At 41.1% G+C, this 22235-nt stretch overlaps 1 protein-coding gene across 6 annotated transcripts in view; it reads right to left on the minus strand.

Annotated features, from left to right (window-relative positions):
* Nucleotides 1-22025, minus strand: part of PRRC1 (proline rich coiled-coil 1) — a 33700-nt gene extending 11675 nt beyond the window's left edge. The window contains exons 1-7 of one of the 6 annotated variants that reach the window (XM_067568789.1): nt 21860-22025; nt 18415-18549; nt 16645-17052; nt 15873-16036; nt 8116-8218; nt 1412-1575; nt 472-575 (exon numbers count right to left, since the gene is read on the minus strand). In XM_067568789.1, the coding sequence (XP_067424890.1) occupies nt 472-575; nt 1412-1575; nt 8116-8218; nt 15873-16036; nt 16645-17052; nt 18415-18529 (1058 nt within the window). In that variant the 5' untranslated portion in view covers nt 18530-18549; nt 21860-22025. Of the gene's footprint in view, nt 1-471; nt 576-1411; nt 1576-8115; nt 8219-15872; nt 16037-16644; nt 17053-18414; nt 18566-21149; nt 21171-21281; nt 21612-21802 lie in introns of those variants that run through there. The other 5 variants (XM_067568787.1, XM_067568788.1, XM_067568790.1 and 2 more) reach the window with 5 other exon arrangements.
* Between the last annotated feature and the right edge of the window lie 210 nt (nt 22026-22235).

Here is a 22235-nt window from a genome sequence, read left to right on the forward strand (position 1 = left end):
AGGGCAATGCTGGGAAGTACATTTTGTGTGAACAGTAAAGGAAAACTGACCAGACTTGAGAATACCATATATGTTATTAGATCAAGGTACTATCTCAGCATAACATTACTACAGTGTCAGTACCTACCCACTATACTCTTCAAATTAGTCGTCATTTCAGAACAGAACTAGAAACCAATTCCAACTCTTGCTTTATTATGTCTCTCACTTTTCTATAGATGTAAGTGTAACTGTGACATGTTTTTCAACTGAATCTCATATATCTGACAGAATTTAGCTATTAAGCGCTCAACATTTTTGGACAAGAAGCTGAACAATTTCATCAAAGCAAAGCATGCCAAGGTATTATAATATACTGACAGATTCTCTCCTTTCATCTCCCAAGTAGAATACTGCTAACAACTCTTTATGGTGCACTTGGACCCAATACAGAATGATTTTTCTTCCAAGGAATACATTTAAGCTTCTCACTTGTCAGGAAGCAATTCTGCGATGAAATTTTCTACAGATACAGCAGGCTGTTTCTCATGTATCACTCCAGTCCGACGCAAGCTGTCTATCCTTTCCTGAGCTCCCTAAATGACAACGTAACAAGTTGTTAGAGAACAGTCTCTTTAGGCCACAACACAGCATAAAACTGATGGAAGAATGCAACCTTTACCATTCAAGATACATCCGAGATATTGTTCAAAAACCCTTTGGTGTTGAATAATTAACATTCTGAAGTAAAAAAATGCTTCTTTAAGAATCCCGAAAGTTTACAGGAACTGTGATAAAACTTTTCTACAGTTTCAAATTTGCTTTAGTTCATTACAAATCAACTTATTTACTACCTGTGAAAAACAATTAGTTTTATATTGAAATAAATTTAAGATAGCCTTACTTGTAATGGTCCTGAGTTTCACCATGGTTAAAGGTTGTAAATGTTTCCATTACTCTCCCCTACATTCTCTAGCATGATATTCTGACTGTTTAATCATCTAAAACTTTATCAACCTGGTAATGTCAGAGGAGAAACTTTTCTTTAAAACTAGTATAATTTATTTAAAATGGTACTGCCAAGTGGACTGGGGACCGAGAATTGATACATTTTGAAATTCTTATAATCTGACAATATGCTAGGTACACAGTTGTAGTCAGTGACCATGTAGAAAATTGACAAAATATTTATGCTCTTTAGCTGTCTTTGCAACAGAACACAAATACCTGAAAGCCCATTCCAGTAACTGACCTGGCATAGATGACACCTATTAACAAGTAATGAACAAGAAAGCTTCCCCATTTAACTTTTCTGAGGAGACAGAAAGGATCGGATTGTTTTAGGTAAATTACACTACTCATGATCACTGACATTTGAGATATTCTTCCCCATAGATATTCTCCCTTTCTACATTGCCATTAACCCACTTACTTTTAATCCAGCTGCATAGCCCACAGGTTGTGGTGCAATGTTAGACAGTCCAGCTTCTCCTGTAACTGTGGCCATTCCAAAGACTTCTTGGAAAGCATCTCGAATGGCAGCAACTTTTACTTCTTTATTGGAGGTAACCACTATATCCAGTTCTCCCCCAGATTCTACAAAGACAAAACATTTTTTTTTTAACAGAAGCTAGTTCAAAAAACACTCACATCTCAGAGTAGGCCCAGATACAAATCTGAGTAGTCCATTTTCCCCATCTTCCTCATGTACTGTACAACACATTATCCATCAATACACATCAAGATGAGTTTCTTGTAATGGATACTGGAAACGGGAGTGCTGGTTAGAAGGAAATTATTTTCACTAGCCATCTTTTATGTAGTAACCTTTACTTAGAAAATCTTTTAGGTGAAGAGTTAAGATTCTTTTAAAGTAATTTTTGCATTCAGAGAAGTCTATGGGAGCTGATGGGTTTTCAGTCCTTTTAAAAAATCAAACAACTTACAGAAGTCAGAATATGGATTTAGAAGCCTAACTTTGGTAAACACATTTTTTAAAATCCTGGCCATGGGCATAAATTCTGATATGTTTTGGTGATGTGGAAGCTTGTCCTCAAGCAAATGAACTGACACTTCAGTCTTGTTTCATAAATGTCACTGAACAGTTGTAAGATAGTAAAAGCCCAAAAGAAAGGCTTTTTCCAAGCATGTCCTTGAACTGTGAGCGTCAGTATAGGTTGTTTTACTAGGTCTGCTTGTTTGCAGCTCTAATGGTTCTGCATCTTTGTAGCTCATAGACTACCTTAGAGAGTTAACATCTATGAAACATAGGTTGTATTTTTAATCAAGCAAATAAATTTTAAGGAACGAAATTTAAAAACCTTTTACAACAAACAAAATTCATCCTTCTGGAAGAAGCTTAAAAATTACTCCAAATGGCACATCATCATCACCACCACCTCACAACTGTTTTTAAACTGCTTCTAAGACTATTTCAGATATTACATTCCCATTATTTTCATTATCCAATCTTGGATAAGCTTAATTCATCACAGCACCTTCTAAAAGTCCTTGCTGCAACATGCTTCACTTCTTAAGAACAGCTTAAAAAACCCCTGAATGTAATGTTGCTATTTTCAAACAAACAATGCTGAACTTCAAGTAGTTTAGTTGGATGTCAATTTTCCCTTGCAAAGTATCAAATATGAATATTTTGTACAGACGCAGAAGACTGGAAAGTCATTAGTCTGACAAGGTTGCCATTTCTGAGAGTCGTCTGACAACAGGAACAAACAAAAAATTAAAGCAACCTCTTAAAAAAAAGACTAAGATACACTAATGCTTTTGGAAAAAAACAGATGCTACAAACATCAAATACAGCACCTAGAAAACCTGCTGATGAAGTCTGCAGTACTTACCCCAACACGTCATCAACAGTAGCATTTACCACAATCAACATGAAGCTCAAATATTGGGAAAAGAACAGTTTTCACCTTGGACCTCAATTGTCAACCCTCAATTATAAGGCATACTTTCTCTTTGTTAAAAGCCACTGAAAGTTTGCCAGAATGGTGACAACAGGGAATTCTATGCAAGCCTTTCATTTTTAAAACCAAAAGCTTAAAAAGTAATTGTGTTGCTCAATGGAATTTTATATATACATCACTGAGCTTTAACAATTGCATTAAACCTCAAGGTACAGTAGGACAGAAAAATATACAAACTTCTGAGATCTTGATATGAATAAGGAATCAGGTAGTATAACTTAAGATTTGAAGATTCAGCTAGGATTTATGCAGGAGTAAACCCTAGTGGAATGCCCTGATGGCATAAAATCTTTCAGAAAGAGGCTGGCACTAATGCTAACCAACTTTATGCCCAATAAACTATTCATTCTATATGTGGTACCCTCTTTATTGTAGCAAGCACTACAGGAGCTAGATATTGTAGCTTGTCAAACCAAAGCTGTCAAGATTCAAGGACACACTGAGAAATGTAACTATTTGAGAAGGAAAGTGATTCAGGTAACACTATACTCACTGATTTCAACAGATGTTTTTCCATCAACTCTATTAAGAACAGGACTCAATCCTGGGTTTATGATAATTGTTTTTCTGTAATGAGCACTATTATCAAAGGGAGAGCATGTGTTCACTCATCTTATATGCCATATAATTCTACAGTATGGAAATAAAGGTATGTGCAAAAAGCTTTGTTAAATTTGAAGTTTTAACCATAAGTCAGGAAATTCAGAGTTAAATGTCAAAGTTACAATTTGCTAGAGGAGGAAAGCTAACAAAGGATTTTGTTCTGTGATTACAAAACTAGTAACACGTTTCATATTAGAAGCAGAGCTGGCAGCAACACCAATAGTAAAGGTTGCTCGACACCTTCCTTTATAAGACCCCATTTTCAGCAGCTTACAATTTGGCTAAACTTTAACAGTTCAGACTGGAATCTTCCATGCAAGGTGCCTACATTCAGCTTTTTTTTTTTTTTTTTGTTTCTTTTTTTAAGAACATGTCAGCTAAAACAGTTCAGCTCTTTCTAAGAATGAGATAAAGGAAAATATATTGGTTTTGCCCACATTAAAAAAAATTCTTACAACCTTTCCATTGAGCAACTCTAGCACCCCCATGTTTGGAGCAGGGATTTGACGTTTTGTAAAGAAGGGGAAAATCACCCCGGTGCTAGGGATGAGCCTTTTGCTGTTTTCATGAAAACGAACCTATCTTGAAAACAGGAAGGTTGTGAATTTATGTCCTTATGCTGCAAGATACAGGTACCTCAAATACAAAAATGGCAGTATACATAAAAGTTAAAGTTCCAAGAACAACCATCCCCTTTGGCACAATTTGTGTTTTTTTAGACAATTTGATACAACTTAGCACATGATATATGCAATGTGGGCTAGTTCATTTGGTTAACTGAATCTTAAATTTCCAAGATTATCATTGCATTAGATAATATTGTATTGTTTGCTGAATACCACATCAATACTAGGACTTATATGATCAGATCCTGTGAAAAGGGAGAGAGTTAAGATTGCAGTGGGAACTTTAACTCTAAATTTCCTGAACTGTGTGTAACCAACATTTACTAGAGCTTTGGGGTTCTGTGCCCCAAAAGCCATTTCCCCATGGCCGTTTGATCTTGTGATTAATTTAATACCACACACACTAAACCCTACTTAATGAGCAGCTATGCCTTTGCCACTTAATATGAGGTTCTCAGTGCTATTGAACAATTGTCATCTTTAAGGGCATATCTACACTACAACCTTTAGGTTGACTTACAGCCATTATTGGCTGATGTCCACACAATTCTCCTTGTGTCGGTGGTGCAAGGCCGCCCGGGGCATCTCACCCTTCCACTCCCAGTCGGGAAGAGGGGGAGTCGCCCAGGGCTTCTCACCTCTGGTGGGGATATATGCACAGGGAGTCCAGTTGGTGCAGAGCTCCTGGCAGGGAGCCAAGAGCATGCGGTGGCCAGCCAACTCCCTGCCAGAAGTGGGGATCCTAGGAGGCGGCAGGGTTCCTTGTGGGAAGCCCAGGTGGCAGCTCAAACCAGGAGCCTGAGTGGCAGCCTGGCTTGGAGTGAAGAACCAGTATCAGCTTTCTTCTCAATTTCACATCAATTTCACAGCTCTGCTGGATATAAGCCAGCCAACAGCTGATGTAAGGAATGACACTGTGTTGCCCTAACTACACCAACATAAGCCCTGCGCCTCTCATGGAGGTGGAGTTATGATGTCAGTGTAGTAGGGCACTTACATCAGCAGCAGCAAGGTAATAGTGTACAAACTGACATAATTAGGTCGACATAAGGCAACTTATGTCAACCTAACTGTGTAGTGTAGAGCAGGCTTAGCTATTTTAGCTCCAAAGATATCAAGAGTCTATAGGTTCGCATCCACTTCCCAACTTCACCTTGGCTCCTGTAGTTTTCAGGGTGCATTGGAGTGAAATTGCTCTCAAATCAATTATAAGTAACATATTGTGTATTCCAGACACTTCCAAAGTGCTGAGTACCACGAAATCTCTCTTTGAAGTTCTACTGCTGGCGATTCTCAAGCAGCAATGCAAATTCTGTGCTTTTTCTCTCAGCCCACTCACAATACTCAACGGTACTTCAGAACTGCTTGGGCTGCTTTAAAGTTTAACTTTTAAACAGCTCCCAAGTCATCTATGAGTAAAGATCCCAAATCAGTTTGTTAAATAAAATGTAAAAAATTCTGCCAACCCAGAAAAGCTGCAGGTCTGGAGGAGAGGAGAAAACATTGAAGTATTAGCATTTCCTCCTCCTGCCTCCACAAACTCTTAAATTTTTGTTTTGTTTTAGAGACTTTTGATTCTCACTTTCTTGTATCAGAGCTATGCTAGATGATATTTAAGTACCCTGTTAGACAGGCTTTGCTACAGAAAGCTGAAAGTGGCTGTACAATGACAATGTTGCATGAAAATCCAACACGTTTAAATGGAGGTGCACTCAATGGAAGATTTCTATAAGCTATTTAGAGAACCTTAAATAAAAAATATTAAAAATGTATACAAAATAATTTTATATTTTTCTCATACTAGAAAGCTGTGTTTAGTGAAATTCACTCAAACTTAGTTAAAAACAAAATTCAATGGACTTTACCACAAAGGCACCATTTTAGAGTAAGTCACTAGTTGGATGAGTGTTCCTTGGCCATTAGCATACTTATTGGATTACTGAAGGGACAAAAACAAACTCCAACACACTTGGGGCATGCATACACATTTTAGCACTAAACCACAACATTACATTTTTTTCCCTTTAGCCAAGAATAACCCCATAATTAAAATATTTCAGAATTGCTGTAAAATCTATTCCAAGATTTCAGGATGCTCATGGTGTGTCACTCTGGAGTCTAGAATGTCTGTTGAGCCAGCATGAAGCAAAGCTCTCCAAAGGTTGAGAGCTCATTTTGTTCAGAATATCACCAGGTTCAATCATCACTGGGATTCAGAGTCTATTACCATCCAATTTAAGATCTCAGCCATTGTGACTTTACAAATTACATCCATGCAGTGAACTGCTACAATAAGGCATATATCTATGCCATGCAAAGTCTTACATAATTGTGATAACAGAGGTAACTCAACAAATCACCACTCTTATTTTACAGCTCATTTGCATGCAACAATTTCATTAGTTGTATGAAGGAGACTGCAGGACATGAATTACTTGACCCAGTTGCCATACACATGGATGGGCACGGGCTTTCAGCTACTAGTTATTAAGGAAGATTGCAAGCTCTTCCCTCCCCTTCCCACAGTTTTTCCATTTTCATATGCATCTATACAGACAACTACAGCAGAGAGAACTGCACAATAAAAAAATAGCTGCAGGTGCCCAGATAAGCATTCAACTTCAAAAGTTTACACCTGCAAGTATTTAGAGACACCATGAGGGATCTTTCTGAAGTTAACATATTGTGCAGACATAGTAAGCTATATATTAGAGATCCAACCAACGCTAGTGTAAGCAGTTTGGTCCAGTAGGTAGGGCACTGGCCTACCCACTGGACCACACTGTAGACTTGCATTTTATTCCCAGCTCTGCCACTAACCTGCTGCGTTAAATCACTTTTACACACCTCTGCCCCGGTTTTCCCTCCCATTCTTGTCTGTCCTGTCTATTTAGACTATGAGCTCTTTAATGCTGGGACTCTCTCTCACTGTGTATTTATACCACATCTAGCACAATGGGGCACCAGTCTCAGGTAGGTCTACTAGGCGCTAGTGTAATACAAAGAGACAGTTCCTGCACCAAAGAGCTTACAATCTAAAGAGTGGGAGAAAGGGATATAACATACAGACAGAAGATTAAAACACAGACAGATTAAGGCTATGACTCCCTTGCTTGTGTATACAAGCTGTGCCAGTTCTTATCGAGCTATTCCACGCATAAATAGCAGTGCAGTTGCAGTAACATGGGTAATGGCCGTGGATATATACTCAGCCATGCCTGAGCACTGCTGCCACTTGTGCTACCATGTCTACATTGCTATTTATGCTCACACTAGCTCAACAAAAGCTAGCATGAGTGTGTGTACACGAACGGGGCAATCACACCTTTGGCTCATAGTGTAGATGTAGCTGTGTGACTTAAGATCACACAAAGTCTGTGGCAGAGCTGAGACTAAAACCCAGGTACCCTGAGTCTCAATACAGTGCTTTACCACAAGACCATCGTGACAAAACATCCAATTAACTCAAAGGCAACAGAATGGATTTTTATACAACTTCCCCAAAAGTGCCTATTTTTGGAAATTATGGCATACTTGCTGGGCCCAATTATAGAGATTTCAACCCCAAGTTTAATTGGGGAAGTTACAAATTGATTGAAAAGTGAGATGTAGAGTGATAGCGGCTTTCCAAATGTAATGACTCCATCCGTACCACACCACGAAACGCCAGTCTTGTATAACTTGAATCACGTTCCAATGTTAAAACAAAACAAACAATTAGTCTGTCTTATGTACAAAATTTGGTGTACCACACTCCAGTACTGCTTATTATGATAATTTATCAGTTACAATTATCAGTTTCATTGTAAACCTGAACGATACCTGAAAGTTTTTCCAAATATTGTAGGATCCACTTTAACTTTACAAATTCTGTATAATTCACACTTACTACTCTCTGGCAGTTTGCCTCAAATACTTACTAATGTATGGAGCCATGCCAGGATCCAGCGTGGTGATCATGGACTCTACTGAGTGTTTAGTTTTATCAAGCACTGACTTTACCACAGGATTCCCAGCTACACCCTAAAAAGTTAAATAAATAAGTAAACACCATAAATCGACTTTATTCTCAAACCTTCAGGCCTTTTCTTAAACCTTCAAATATCACACTGGAAACAAATCTGGGACAGCCAATTGCTTCAGGTTTTCCATTCAGAAAGAAGTCAAGACACTCAGTAGGGCATCCAAGGAAGGTAAATTCACACTTTTGAACAGTATGCATTGTGCAGCTCAAGGCAGAAACCAGGCTGAAGTGATTTAAATCAAGGTTATTTAAATTTTATTTTAATTCACTTGATTTATAATCATTGATTTAAAATCAATTTGGGGTTTTGTAAAACTAATTCAAAACTTTGTGCCACTTCAATTTTAGATTAAAATTTACACAGAACTAAATGATAAATGCTTTTGTAAAATGCCATTATTGGTGGTGTATCCTAGCTGAATTTTAAACAATTGCTATATGCAAAACACTGAAAATTAAAGCACTGATCCCGTAAGTTCTTGAATTCACTGGGACCACCCCTGTTCTTGAAGCTAAACATGTGCATAATTGCTTCCAGAATAAAGACAAAGTTTTATTACAAATCTTAGTGGCATGAAATCTTCTTCATGAAAGTTTTAACAATGAAACATTATTTAGACTTTCAATTAAAGTTACTGTGGACTTTTTAAAAAAAAACAAACACAGGGCAAAGTTTAGAAATAGAAGTCTTAAATTAGATTTCTAGGCCTGAATTTAGGCTCTTAATGTTGGCATTTTCAAAAGCACCTTTGTGATTCAGGCACCCAGGTCCCACTGACTTCTAACTGCAAATCCTGATGAAAGAGGATAGTCTGATCAATGCATTTCAAACTTTCTTGAAACATGGAAGTTCAATATTTCAAAGAGTTATATTGGTTGCAAACACAGCTCAGACTATTTTGCTTATCTATTTTGTGTTGGAGTTTATGTTGTGCTCACAGTAAAGATATTAATGAGGCCCTGAATTTGTTTCAGCGTAGATGAGCATTTTAAGAGTGAAATGTTTCCCACTGAATTTCAAACCTCAGTTGAGGGAAAGGGTGGATCTAACAATTAAATTAAGAAACAAGTACTACTGTAACAATTTAAGGCTATAAAATGAAAATAATAAAGAACAAGTTTTTTTTTAAATCATTATTTTTATCCACTGAGCAGAGACTGGGTTTTACATTTTTTCTTGACTAAGAGGCGCACTCAGAGAGAAAGACACAGAGTGTGTGCACGCATGCATGTACATGTAAACACATCAATGAATTTTCCTCTTCCACCACAAGCATTTTGGGGTCTCACTTCCACAGTATGACTCTTTTCATCTAGGGCCCACGCTGCTCTGCTCTGCCCGTGCCTCTAATGCTACTCCATAAATTCACTACTGAAAGGCTTTAATGAGATGCACATTAAAACAACCTATGACCAAGAGCATTATCTGCTGTAGCTTGTCTAGTACCATTACCCTGAGACCACAAGTCCAGGGGTCGTATTTTTGCATGGGTCCCCAGTATTGACTATGCATGCTGTCAAACCATGCAACTGGACTGTCTGAAACAGTTTTAAAAGAACATTAAGAGGGAAGGTTTTTTTTTTTACCTTCTTGAAAAGCCAATGTGATCTATTTTTGTACAGTTCACTGCTAACAAAGATTTCTGAAGCTGAAAGTCCTTTATTTACATGTAGGTTCTAGACAATACTGGCAACGTGCCTTATGCTCCTCTGCCAATCATCACAGATGTAACAGTTTTCTACTGCATTCAAATTGTATTCAATCTAACAATTATTCAATATGAATGGAAATACTACCCCCAAATAAGAGTGAATGCCAGTGTCACTCCAGAACAGTTTAAATTGGATTTAGTTTAGTTTATGTGGTAAATGAGTGAGGAGTCAATGAAGAGTCAGCCCAGTAACTTTTCACAAGCAAAAAAAACAATATAAGTATAAAAACAGGCTTAAAAGCCATTCTGCACATTTATATACCTACATTTTTTGCTATAGTGAAAGGCACCTTATAGCCCAGCACATTTTTTCTTAGTATGAAGTGTTTGTTATTTACGTTGTTCAGTATATTTACAATATTTTGAGGAAATGTACAATACTTAGAAAAGTTATCAAAGTATTTTAAATTGCTGTCCACCAAAGCACTTTCCACAAAATACTGATGTTTTCCATTTCTTTGTTGCAGATACAGCACATAAATCCACATAAATTATAAAACAATAACCATGGCCATTACACGTTAACAATGATAGTCAATTCTCATTCATCAGGTCACAAAATATTTGGGGCAGGAATCAGGATGGAATCTCTCTCTCCATCACCATGTGCAGCATTGCAGAAGTAACCATGTGCATTAACCTGGGAATCAAGGAGGTGGGTGAGGAAAGACATCTTCCACTTTCCTATGAACCATCACACTGATCACTGCTAGAGGCAGGTATCAGGCTTGATGAGCTAATGGTCCAATTTGATACAGCAAATAAAACAGTTGCTTACCTTACAATAACTGTGGTTGTTTGAACTGTTGTAGTCAGTGTAGATCCCACTGTAGGTGTGCATGGGCCGCATAAGAGAGGAAGGGTTTTTAATTGTTGTGTCTGTTGAGGATACACATGAACCCTGCATTTCCATGTGCTTCCAGAGGGGTGCATAAAGGGCAAGGCCCCCATGACCTTCTGTCAGTTCCTTGCAATTCAAAATTTGTATTGCTGGGAACTCCAAAAAGCAAGACAGAGTGCAGGTCATGGGATCCACGCAGACTACAACAGGTCAAAGAACCAACGACTATAGGGTAAGTGTTCTCTCTTCTTTAAGTATGTTTCAGCGTAGATCCCGCTGTAAGGTAGTGGCAAGCAGCAGCATCCATGGATGGTAGGATTGAGGAGTTTTGGCTGTATCATTCAAACAAACAGTGAAGATTGCTCTCCCAAAAATTGACATGGCTTGGCTCCAATGTCAAATACATAATGTTTCTGACACACAGTCAGCTGTTACTGGATGCAAAAACAACAAACCCCAATCTCCAGAGAAGCAGCTGTAGGTAGTGGAATACACCAGGAAGTTAGAACTAGAACGTGGTCTGGCGTATGTTAATTAACCACAAATCATCACAGAAGCCACTAAGAGTGAAAGGGGTTTGGGGCTTACTCCAGTAGATGACAGTCAACTCCAGGAAAGGTGTGCTGTTCTTTCCAGAAGGATTGCCTAGTGAAAGCTGGAAGTCTGGAAACTAACAAGTAACCCAGAAAGGCTAGAAAGGAGCCCAAGAGATTGTGGAACACCACAGACCTTCAGAAAGGAAAGTATCAAATCAGAAATAGTAGGCACAGGGGCCTGCCTCTTCCTTTAAAGTTTGAGTTCCCAAAAGGAGGAAAAAAACGTTCAATTGCACTTGAAAAACAGCAGAAACTTAGGGAATTTGGGATTAAAACTAAACAGATAAAATAAATACTGAAACACTTCTGTGAAATACTGCTAGAGTCTCTGGCTTCCTCTCCAGAGGTCAGGTCATCCTGGCTCACCAAGAAATAACCTGGTGGCACTTTAACGCAAGTTAGTGAGTCTCTCCATATAGCTACCTTGTAAATCTCAGAAAGGCATGTTCCTGAAGCAGGCAGAAGATGCTGTTTCTGCCCTGACAGAGCATGCCTTGGCATTTGGAGGGAGAAGCTCCCCAGCCATTTGATAGCACCTGAAAATACAATGCGCAATCCACACAGAAATTATCTGCTGTGTGATAGCTTGGCCTTTAGATGCATGAAATATGACCACAAAGAGGTGGCATGACAGCCTGAAAGGCTTGATCCTGTTGGGGCAATAGAGCAAAGCTCTGGAGACATTCAGAGTACGCAGTTCTTCTCCTAACATCGAATGAGGCCTCATGAAGAACATCAGTAAACAAAATTTGTTCAGGTGGAATTTTCAGAGCACTTTAAGGATGAACTCGGGGTGTAGTTGCAACACCAGCCTGTCACTATGGAAGTGTGTATGCCAGTCTGGCCATTAGAGCTTGGAGTTCACAGACACTCTATATTGAGGTAATAGCCAAGAAAAAGACAGTCTTGCTGGTAAGGTGGTCTTCTGAGCACTCTGACAGTGCTCCATAAAAGCCTTAGGAAGATGACACCAAGATCCCACATGGGAGTCAGGTCTCTGACTGGAGCGAAAATATGAAGGAAGCCATTGAAAAAACGTTGATATCATAGAGTGTGAGAAGACAGAGTACGACTACCAGAGTGTGACATGTAAATACCATAGCAAGGTGAATTTAAGGGTGTCTGTGTATTCTGGGAGCAGCATATAGTACAAGATCTTTTCAGGATTGGGGCATCCACTAAATCAACATTATTCTGAGTTGCCCATACAGAGAATCATTGCAAGGAATAAGTCTTCCTGATGGAAGCTTTCCTGTTTTGTATAAGTTTCTTGAACTTGTAAGGAGCTAACATCAAAGCAGTCAGGTGCAACAATTGCAGGTTTGAGTGCATTATCTGATCTTGGTTCTGAAGTTATATACATGCCACTGTGCCTGGATGTGGGACATATGTAATAGGTCTGACAGCTGAAAAAAAGTCTTGACCAGTACGGGGCTATTATGACAATCCCAGCCTTGTCCTGTCTGATCTTGGATATTATCCTGAGAATCAGAAAAACTGATGGGAAAGTGTATAGGAGTCCTTGAGACCACAAGAGTAGAAAAATATCTGGCAGAGAGCCCAAAGCAGAAATGCAAACATTTGGCATTGTCCTCTGTGACAAATGAGTCTATGATAGCAGTCCCCCCTCTGACTGAATATTGTATCTATGATGGCTTTCTGCAGTGGCTGCTCAAAGTTGGTTAATCTAGGTTTGCTCAAGAAGTCTACTAGGTTGTTGACCTCTCAAAAGTGTTGAGCCATTGGGGTTACTCTGGTGATGACATCATATCCAGAAATTGATAGCTTCCTGGCGAAGAGGGAATGATAGAGTACCTCCTTGTTTGTTTAGAGTGCATTGCAGATGTGTTGTCAATCAGGATTTGCCCCACGCAGTTCAACAGAATAGGCAGGTACACTGTGTAAGCCAATCGGATGGCCCTCAAGATGTTCAAGTGTAGTTCAAGACCATGTGCCTTGCATTTGCAGATAATCCAGGTAGATGCTCCAGTCTGTCCCCGATGAGTCTGATTAGAGTCATTAGGATGGGGCCAGAGGGGCAGCCCTTTTCTCATATTTACCAGATCTAGCCATGAAGCAGGCTTCCATAGAACTTGAGGCAGGACTGTGAGCCTTCTGTTCATGTGATGTCTGGACAGGGGGTATATGGACCTCAGCCACTGTTGCAAAGGCAGTAAGTGAAATGTGGCAAGCGGCGTCATATATGCACACCAACATGTGACAGAGTAGCCCCACTATCATCATAAGACTAGGATGTAGGTCATGCACCTCTGACTGAAGAGTTTGGAACCTGTTCTCTAATGGGCAGGCTCTTGCAAATTTGGAGTCTATTAAAGCTCCTATGAAGTCTATAGTCTGCAATGGTGCGAGACAGGATTTCTAGTAGTTCAACAGGAGCTCTACTTGAGAGAATAGGGAAAGAACTTATTATACAGCTGTAGCAATATCATGGCAGGAACTGCCCCTGATCAGCCAATTATCCAGGTATGGGTAGACATAGATTCCCTGTCATTTTAAGCCCACTGCCCGTACTACCAAGAATTTTGTGAATATTCTTGGTACTATGGAAATCCAAATGCTACAAACTTATATTGATAATGAACGGGCCCCAAGTCTTAGGTACTTCCTGCAGGCTGGATGGATGGCTAAATGGAAGTATGCAACCTGCACGCTATGAATCAGTCTTACGATCAAACAATGGAGGCAAGTGTTACCATCTTGAATCTAAAAAGACATATATATTTATTGAGTCTCCTCAGGTTCTGGATAGAACAAAGACCTCCTTTCTTCTTCAGAATGAGGAAAAACTAGGAGTAGAAACCTCTTCCACAAATTCTGTTGGGACCTACTCTATGGTTCCTAGATGAAGCAATGAGGCAACTTCTATTTTGAGACTTTTCTCACAAGACCATGCTACAGAGTCAGGGAAGAGGTAGCCAAGGCCACTCACAGCTGGAGCTAAGCTGAACAGCATGACTTCCTGTCAAATAAATCAAGTCATTTGGGTATTCGTCCTTAGATGTGCTTTAGCTCAATCTCTACCTCTCTTGCACAAGTCACACAATTAAGAAGCCCAGCTTGGGGAAAATGCAGAGGTTTTCAAATCCCATGGAGGGCATCCAGTACTTCTCAGCTTGTTTTGCCGTTAGTGTTACTGTGGCTTGTGTCTGCCACAAAGCTTTAGCAAGGTCAAGCAGTTCCTCATTAATGGGGTGGGTGGTCATGACTAGACCAGAAGCTAACACGGTTTTCAAACAGCTGGAATTTCTCTGATATGAGGGTTGTTGAAACTGGAGATCAAAACAAGGAGCATCTGGAACACTCTGAAGTTATCTGGTGCCAGTACTGGTGTCAAGGATACAGTTTCATCTGGCAACAAAGAGAAGAAAGCCTTTAGCAGTGAATCGGGGTGTTGATGTTGCTCTGACGCCAGATCTGGCTATTTCTGGCATTCAGGCATTAGTGTTCTGGCTATGAATACTGCTAGCAAGAGAGAGCTCTTTCTTTTCTTTGATGATGGAAAATGGCTTCTCAATGCCTGCGATATTAGCTGTATACCATAGTAGTACATTTGTCTTTGTTGGATGTTGGACAATCTAATGCCAGTCTTGATGGGCCAGGGTGGTTGAAACTTCTAAGAGAAGCCCATAGGTCTCCTAACAGCATTGATCGCAGACCACAGCGGGGAGTTCTCTACTTGATGATGGGAAAACATATGCCACAGTGATGGTAAAGATCAGTAAGCCTCCTCTGGAACAAAACCAACATGTTAGGTGCTCTCAGTACCAGACTCTGTAGCAATGCTAGTAGGTGTTTTAGCACCAATGATGAATCCAGTTCTGCCTTAGTCTCATCTCCCAAGGCCAGGGTTAACAATGAAGGGTGCATTGTTGGAGGCAGGACTAGTGTGCTGCATAGTAGCCTGCCCTTTCTCAGTACTTAAGTCTATACAGGGCTTGGACTTCTCTATGAAGGCTTTGCGGTAGCCTGTTCTTATGGGATGACAGTGAGCTTCTTCCTGAGCGTCTACCTCAGTGTTTGGAGCAGCCCCGCTCAGTGCCCAACTTCAACACCCGAGGTTTTGGTGCTAGCTTCAAAATCGATAGTGAGGGCAGCTTCAGTGCCAGGCATGCCTGTACCAGATCTTTCCTCAGAGTAATCTTCCAGGAGGGTCTGACCAGTAGAATTCAGCCTACACTGGTTAAATTAGTTCACGGCAGTTGAACATAAGAGATAGAAGTAGTTCTGAAGACTTTGTACGGTTTTGAAGTTTAGCCTGAATTATGAACTAGTGGGTCAGACAAATGCCAGGTTCTATGGCAGCAAGAGGGAACGGAGAGAGGGATGCAGCCTTCCTGCCCTTAATGCCTTCTGATCTCACATGCATGAAGCCCATATGCACCTACAGTGGAATCCACTCTAACACATACTTGAAGAACCTATGTTCCATTTCAGTCTGCTAAAAGACTTACCCCTTGAACAGTAAGAGAAGAAAAAAAATTACTTTTATAAATCCCCAAAGACCTCCAGCAGATGCTTCATCCTGTATGCCAGCCACTCTGGGGTCTTCATGCTCCTCTGGGAAAGTTATTGAAGAGCCACTTCCAGTCCCAGGCACCAGAGAGGATGGGAAAGTTGTTTGCTGAGTAACAGGATTTGTCAAGACACCTGATAAGCAAAAATAAGTCACATACAAGCATTCATGCATCTTACTACAATTAATTTGCTATAGCAATATTCTTTAGCTGTCTTAAAGAAATAAAGCAAAATTTCTCTGAAAATAAGAAAGCAGAAACCAGCACCACATGACCAACCAGCTTATCATCAGAAAGTTTGAGAACTACTGCATTAGAGTATGATTTATGGATTCAAAATGTTACACCATAACACCACTGTACAGCAGGCGGAGTTTCCACCTTGCTATGAACAGAACCCACATACATTATGTACAGTGGAGTTTGACTACACAGGTTAGCCTGAGCTACTTTTTGTTTCAGTTACATTTTTTTCCCTAAACTTGGCTGTTCCTAGGGTTTCCCTGAAGTGACACTTCTGTTCTAGACCATGACTACTTCTCGCTAAAGAGCCACTGCCACCTTTTTATACTCAGATTGAGTTAGATACACCTGGAATAGTGCAGAACTCAGCCAGAATTTCCCTATCAGGAAGCAGGATGAACAGAAAAAATGCTGCCACCCTATTACCTTTATGTTACACATAAGGACACTAATGAGAACTAACCCCATTTTACAAGACAGAACAAAACAAAATACTACCTGTGACTGAAGGTGCAGAAAACGATGGCATCAGTGGGGTCTGTGGTGCTCGCCCAGCATGACCTCTGGTAATGTCATAGGATGAAGCATTGGAAAATCCTGAAATGGGGGGTGCCGTGGGAGGTGCAGAAAGATTAGGGCCAGCAATACAGCTTAGTGGAGGAGTTGCTGAGAAATGGGACATAGTGCCACTAAAAGCTGAAGCAGTTGGAGGGGTAATAGGAGGTGAGGCAAGTGTTAAAGGTGGTGCTATAGTTGAAACTGTTGCAGAAGACACAAATGGCAAAGGTGCTGATGACCTCATAGGAGGAAGTGAAGACATTGGGGGTGACAGAGGTGTGGAGAATGACTGAGGAGGAAAAGGTGGGAGAGAGGATATGTCTGGAGCAGTGAGGGGACCAGACAAAGCTAGGAGGGAAAAAAAGAGGAAAAAAAGAAAAGGCACTTTAATAAAAAGTTATCATAGCTCTAAAGTTCTTTGCAAAATATCCGAATAAAATACCTAAAGCTTTGATCTAGTTTACTTTTTCCCCAAAAAATAAGATTGAGTTCAAAACCTAGCTATGTGTAGTAATGATTCCAGTTACTTTTTTGGTGATAGTTTACTTGTAAGTGATGCCCCACCTTCCACCGTGACCCCATCTGATATCAAGCTCAACAGCAATAGGATGGGTCAGTACTTGAATGGAGACTTCCAAAAGTGACTTCATGTGCTGCCAGTTCAATAGGTGACACTCTTCTTTAGGAGTCACTACTCAATTAACTCTCCAACATGGAGAGGAATAGTGCTACTGGAAGAAGCATTCATTACAGATTATAGTGGCAGCATTTTATAGACTTTTGCAATAATTCCACAGTTTTCCTCAGTGTTTAGCTAGATTCCACCTTGAGTTATTAAATTCCAACTACCTTATTTTCACCTAAATTTTAATTAGACAGGTATGATGTATGCTGCTATACTTCCTGTCCTAATCTCTTGGGTAGTATTGCTATACACTGTCAACAGCTGCCACATTTCGGAAAGCTGCCGGAGTTAGGAAAATGCATTAAGGTTCTCATAACATTATTGCATACTCCACAGCACATACTGCTATTATGAGAAGAGTGCCTATGTAAAAAAATCAAACCATCTTACTCAGTTCTGATCCCTGTTACTTTGTATGCCTTTTAGGAATTCAGAGCCAACATAGCTACTGGAAAGGAAACTAGAGTCTAAGTATCAACTGGAGGGTCAGATGTTACTTTAAGGTTGCACAACTGTAATTGCATATGCACCAAAAAGGTGAAAATATAGTCTACAGAAAATGGTGCACATACTAAAAAATCAGGCCAAGTGAGCAGGTAATTTCCCACCACATGATCCTGCAAAACCTTCAGATTATTTACATCACTGTCCAACTCTATTATTCTCTACACAGCAGTCAAAGCATGCTCTGTTTTTACACCTTGTCTGTGTTCATCACACTGCTGTATGCTGTGATGGAAAGTTGCCTCCTCTGTGCTCCCTGACCACTCCTCCATAAGAACCCTATTGATACACCCGCATAATTTCTTCTAGCAGTGTAAGTTTAAAAAGCCATATTCTTAGAAGATGCTGAAAATCATTTAAGGAGCACACTACTAGGATTAAGGAACAAATTAAGTTCTTCAAATTAGTCGGGAGAAGTGCACTGCAATTATACTGATTATAATATTGCTTTCACTTGGACAAATTGCTATGCTTCAAACACATGAATAACGAAGACCCAATTGCATGGGAGCCTCTTATACCTAATGAGACAGGTGTGGTGGTAGCAGCAACGGTGACACCAGTAGCCACTGCCCCTGCTGTGCTTGGTGGGGGAGTGCCGGGTGGAGTTGTCTCTATTCCACTCTCTTCCATCATTTTTCTTCAACTATAACAAACTGCAGAGAAACAAATCTGTATTGAGAAATAAAACAAAAGTATTTCAAACTGAATTACAAAGAGAGAAGCATCATACAGTACACTGGGTGCAGCTCAGGAGCCCAGGACTGACGAATTCAAATATCAGCTCCAAAAAAGATCTTTTGAGGGGCCTTGGGCATACCATTTACTCAGTGTGTCTCCATGTCCCGCATATCTGTACAATATTCTTTTCCTACCTTATACTATTGAGAAAATGTTTCAAATTCAAAACTTCTCTCTGAAATCCTTACTTCTATAACACCTTTGATTTAAGGATATCAAAACATTTTACAAACACTAAACCTCACAAAACCCACACAAGGCAGATAAGTATTCCCATTTTACAGAAAGATAAATGAAAGCACTCAGACTGACCACCTGTTTTCAACAGGGTGCTGAGCACTACAACTTATTTCAAAAGAAGTTGTGGTGTTTAGCAGCTCTGTAAATGCCAAGTCACAAAGGAAATCAGTGGCACATCTGGAAACAAAACCCAGGAAATGTGTCTCCTTGTCCTCTGCTTTAACTATGGCCTTGTCTATATTAAAAAACATGTGCTGATGTAACTAAATGAATATAAAAAATCTATGTTGTACACCAGTGCAAGTCCCTAATACTGACACAATGGAAAACAGTTTTAAATTGCACTTAAAGTGATTTGCTGCATTAAGCTTAAGCATGATTTAAACTAGATTCAGTGTGTCTACGCTAGGAGGTTACCCCAGTATAACCAGATTGATTTTTATAATGATTTAACTACATCAGTTCAAGTTTTCCAAAACCGACAAGCCCTTGAGACCACACTATCTCTCACCTCATTAATCTAATGAGAACATCAAAGGTTAAGACTGAATGACAAACTGGTTTTCTTTCACACCCAGAGTCAGTAAAGGTTAGGAGTGTCTTTCACCACACTAGCATGCTGGAAAATCCACTTTACCACAACAAACATGAAAACTAGACCCCTGCTTAAAAATATCTTATTAAAAAGATAGCTCATGTGTGGGAAGCAGGAGAGAGATAGGTGAAAAGGAGAAGTTGAGAATTCATTTACATATTTTTCTGATATATTCTACATTACAAAGATAATATTAAAAATAAACAGTGCCTGCTCCTTCACAAGTCCAGTAAGCCAGGCAGTTTTAATTTGCTCCTCGGAAGAACGTTTTCTAAGGGAGCTAAAATGAAATACAAATCCCATATGAACTAATTATACACAACAAAGAGAGTCTTGATAAGAATTTTCCACAATATCCATTACATCAGGAGCTATCAAGCTCTGCCAGCATATTCCTTTAAAAAGACACACTGGGAAAGTCTTAGAAAATGTGCTTATAATACAATATATAGATAGAGATTGCCACTTAGAAAATTACAGGGTTGTGTTTTCCTTCCTAGTAAAAAGTCATGTTCCATGTAAAAAAGCCTACATATTCAACTACTGATTTAACACTAAAAAAGTTCACATTCTTGTTACAAAGTTGAGGAAGGTAAAATATATACCTAGATATACACAAACACACACAGATATACAGATAAGAGTAGGTATAGGAACAGTCAATGTTGATGTGCTCACAGGTGAACTGTAAAGCTCCTGAAAATAAATGATAAATTGATAAATTATCCAGGGACCAGTTCTGTCACACCGAAAAAACAGAAGCAGAAGAACCTTTTACCCAAAGCCTACGTGAAAAGGAGAGAGATAAAATATTTAAATCAAGTTACAGAGAGGCAATGATCCATTCCATGGCTACTATGCAGAATCCTCCTTGGCTGCTGAGGTCTCCAAATATGGGGGGAATTCCCCATATGCCATTAGATCAACTGCCAACAAGCCAACTCAAAACCTCTCTTCATCCAAGAATGGATGAAGGACCTCTAGAGTAGCATTCTGCAGCCTTTAAGGGTATGGATCCTATCTACAGAATCTTACCATCCACCCCAGTTCCCTGCAGTAGAACTGCATTGGGTAGGATCTTGTTAAAAGCAATCACACAAGTTCATACTTCACAATAAAAACATTCCTAAAGCTCTTCTTTCAATTACCTGTCAAAATCCAATGGTTTTTTTTTTTTTTTATGGCTGTGAAGACATTAACTATTGTTGAACAAATAAGAAATTCTCAATTCATGTTCTAGCAGACAAAGACAACATTGGTTAAAAAGACTAAAACACACAGACTATTTGATCAAGTCTCTGGAACATGTTGATTAACAGGAGCATTTCAGATAATGCTGTGAGTAAATGCTGTTGATAGGTGCTTAAAAAAAAACCAACACAGTGTCCACGTGGAATGACACCCCCAAAGCATAGCTGTTTTCTAAAAATCTGCTTGCCAAACGATGAGTATTTAACATTTAATCATCATCACTGTACTAACAAGACTGAGGGACAAGGGGTAAATATCAGTCAGAGGAGCTGGTCTCTGCCCCAGGAAGTGTACAACCTAGATCAGAGCCACTAGTGCACAAATGCTTAATGAACTAGAGGTCCCAGCTTCGCGGGACATATTTTTGAGATTTAGGATAATACTAGCTCATTCTACAGGCCAGTATGTTACACCACCCGCCCCACTTACCCATGCAGTAAAAACAAGGCTGCACACGGACATCTGCCGGATGTGCAGGGGATTCCGCACACCTGCCAGAAAAGCTCGCTGCAGACTCCAGGCCTGCATTGGTTGCATGAAAGAAAACCCTGACGAGGTAACCTGCGGGAGGGGGGCTTCCCGAGCCGGCGACAACAGCTCCCGGCAGGGGCGTGAGGACGAGCGCGCTGGGCCCTGCTGCACGCCTTATTCCAATAGCAGCGGGGATTATTTTACTTCTCCTCAAGTCCGCGGAAGCGCACCCGTGACCCGACCCGCCCCCAGGATGCTCCCGGCTCCTCCATGTCAGCGGTCAGACTCGGCGCCCCTCCGCCCTGCTGCGGGGTGGGGGGGAGACCCTGTGAAACGAGCCCGCTGCAACGGCAGCGACAGGCCCACGTCGCTACGTGACTGACTGACCCACCCCGCCGCCGGCTCCGAGGCGACCGTGGCCCCAGCCCCAGGTCACACGGGGCAGAGCGGGACGGGACGGGACACGCCAGTAACGGGCGCAGCTGGACCTACAGCTCCCATGAGACTTTGCGGCCAGGGCGGCGCATGCGCAATGCCGCCCACCGTGCCGTGTGGCTGCTGCCACGTCTCTCAGTCATCCGCCGGCGGCTCCGGCAGCTGGAGCTACGTACCCAGGCCGGGTCGCTCCTCTGCGCGCGGCCCGGCCTGGCGCCGCCGCCTCCCCTCACCTGGCTGCGGGTTCCGCCTTGGCCCGGCCCCGGTGCGCTGCTGCCCTGTCGTTCTCTGCCCCGCGGCGCCGCTCGCTCGCTTCCCGCATCCAAAATGGCCGCGGCGCCCGCCCGGGAGCGAGCGAGTCGCGATCACCAGACGCCGCCTCCCTCCCTCCTGCTGCCACGTTCGTCTGCGGCGGGCGGGGGCGGCAGCGAAGGAGCCGCGCCCGCGCTGCGTGTGACCTGGCCTGGGGCGGGGCAGGGAGCCGGGCCACGTCACCGGGCCACGTCACTAGCGCTTGGTACCCCGCGCGCACACGCCACGGTAGCCCGCCCAGCGCTCCTTGCCCCGCGGCGGGGACACGGCGCTTCTCTTTTCAGCCTGCCCGGACAC

The sequence above is a fragment of the Emydura macquarii genome, unplaced genomic scaffold (genome assembly GCF_026122565.2).
Source record: "Emydura macquarii macquarii isolate MOO-44397 ecotype Brisbane River unplaced genomic scaffold, CSIRO-AGI_Emac_v2 contig_2897, whole genome shotgun sequence".
In the NCBI taxonomy this organism is placed as follows: domain Eukaryota; kingdom Metazoa; phylum Chordata; order Testudines; family Chelidae; genus Emydura; species Emydura macquarii.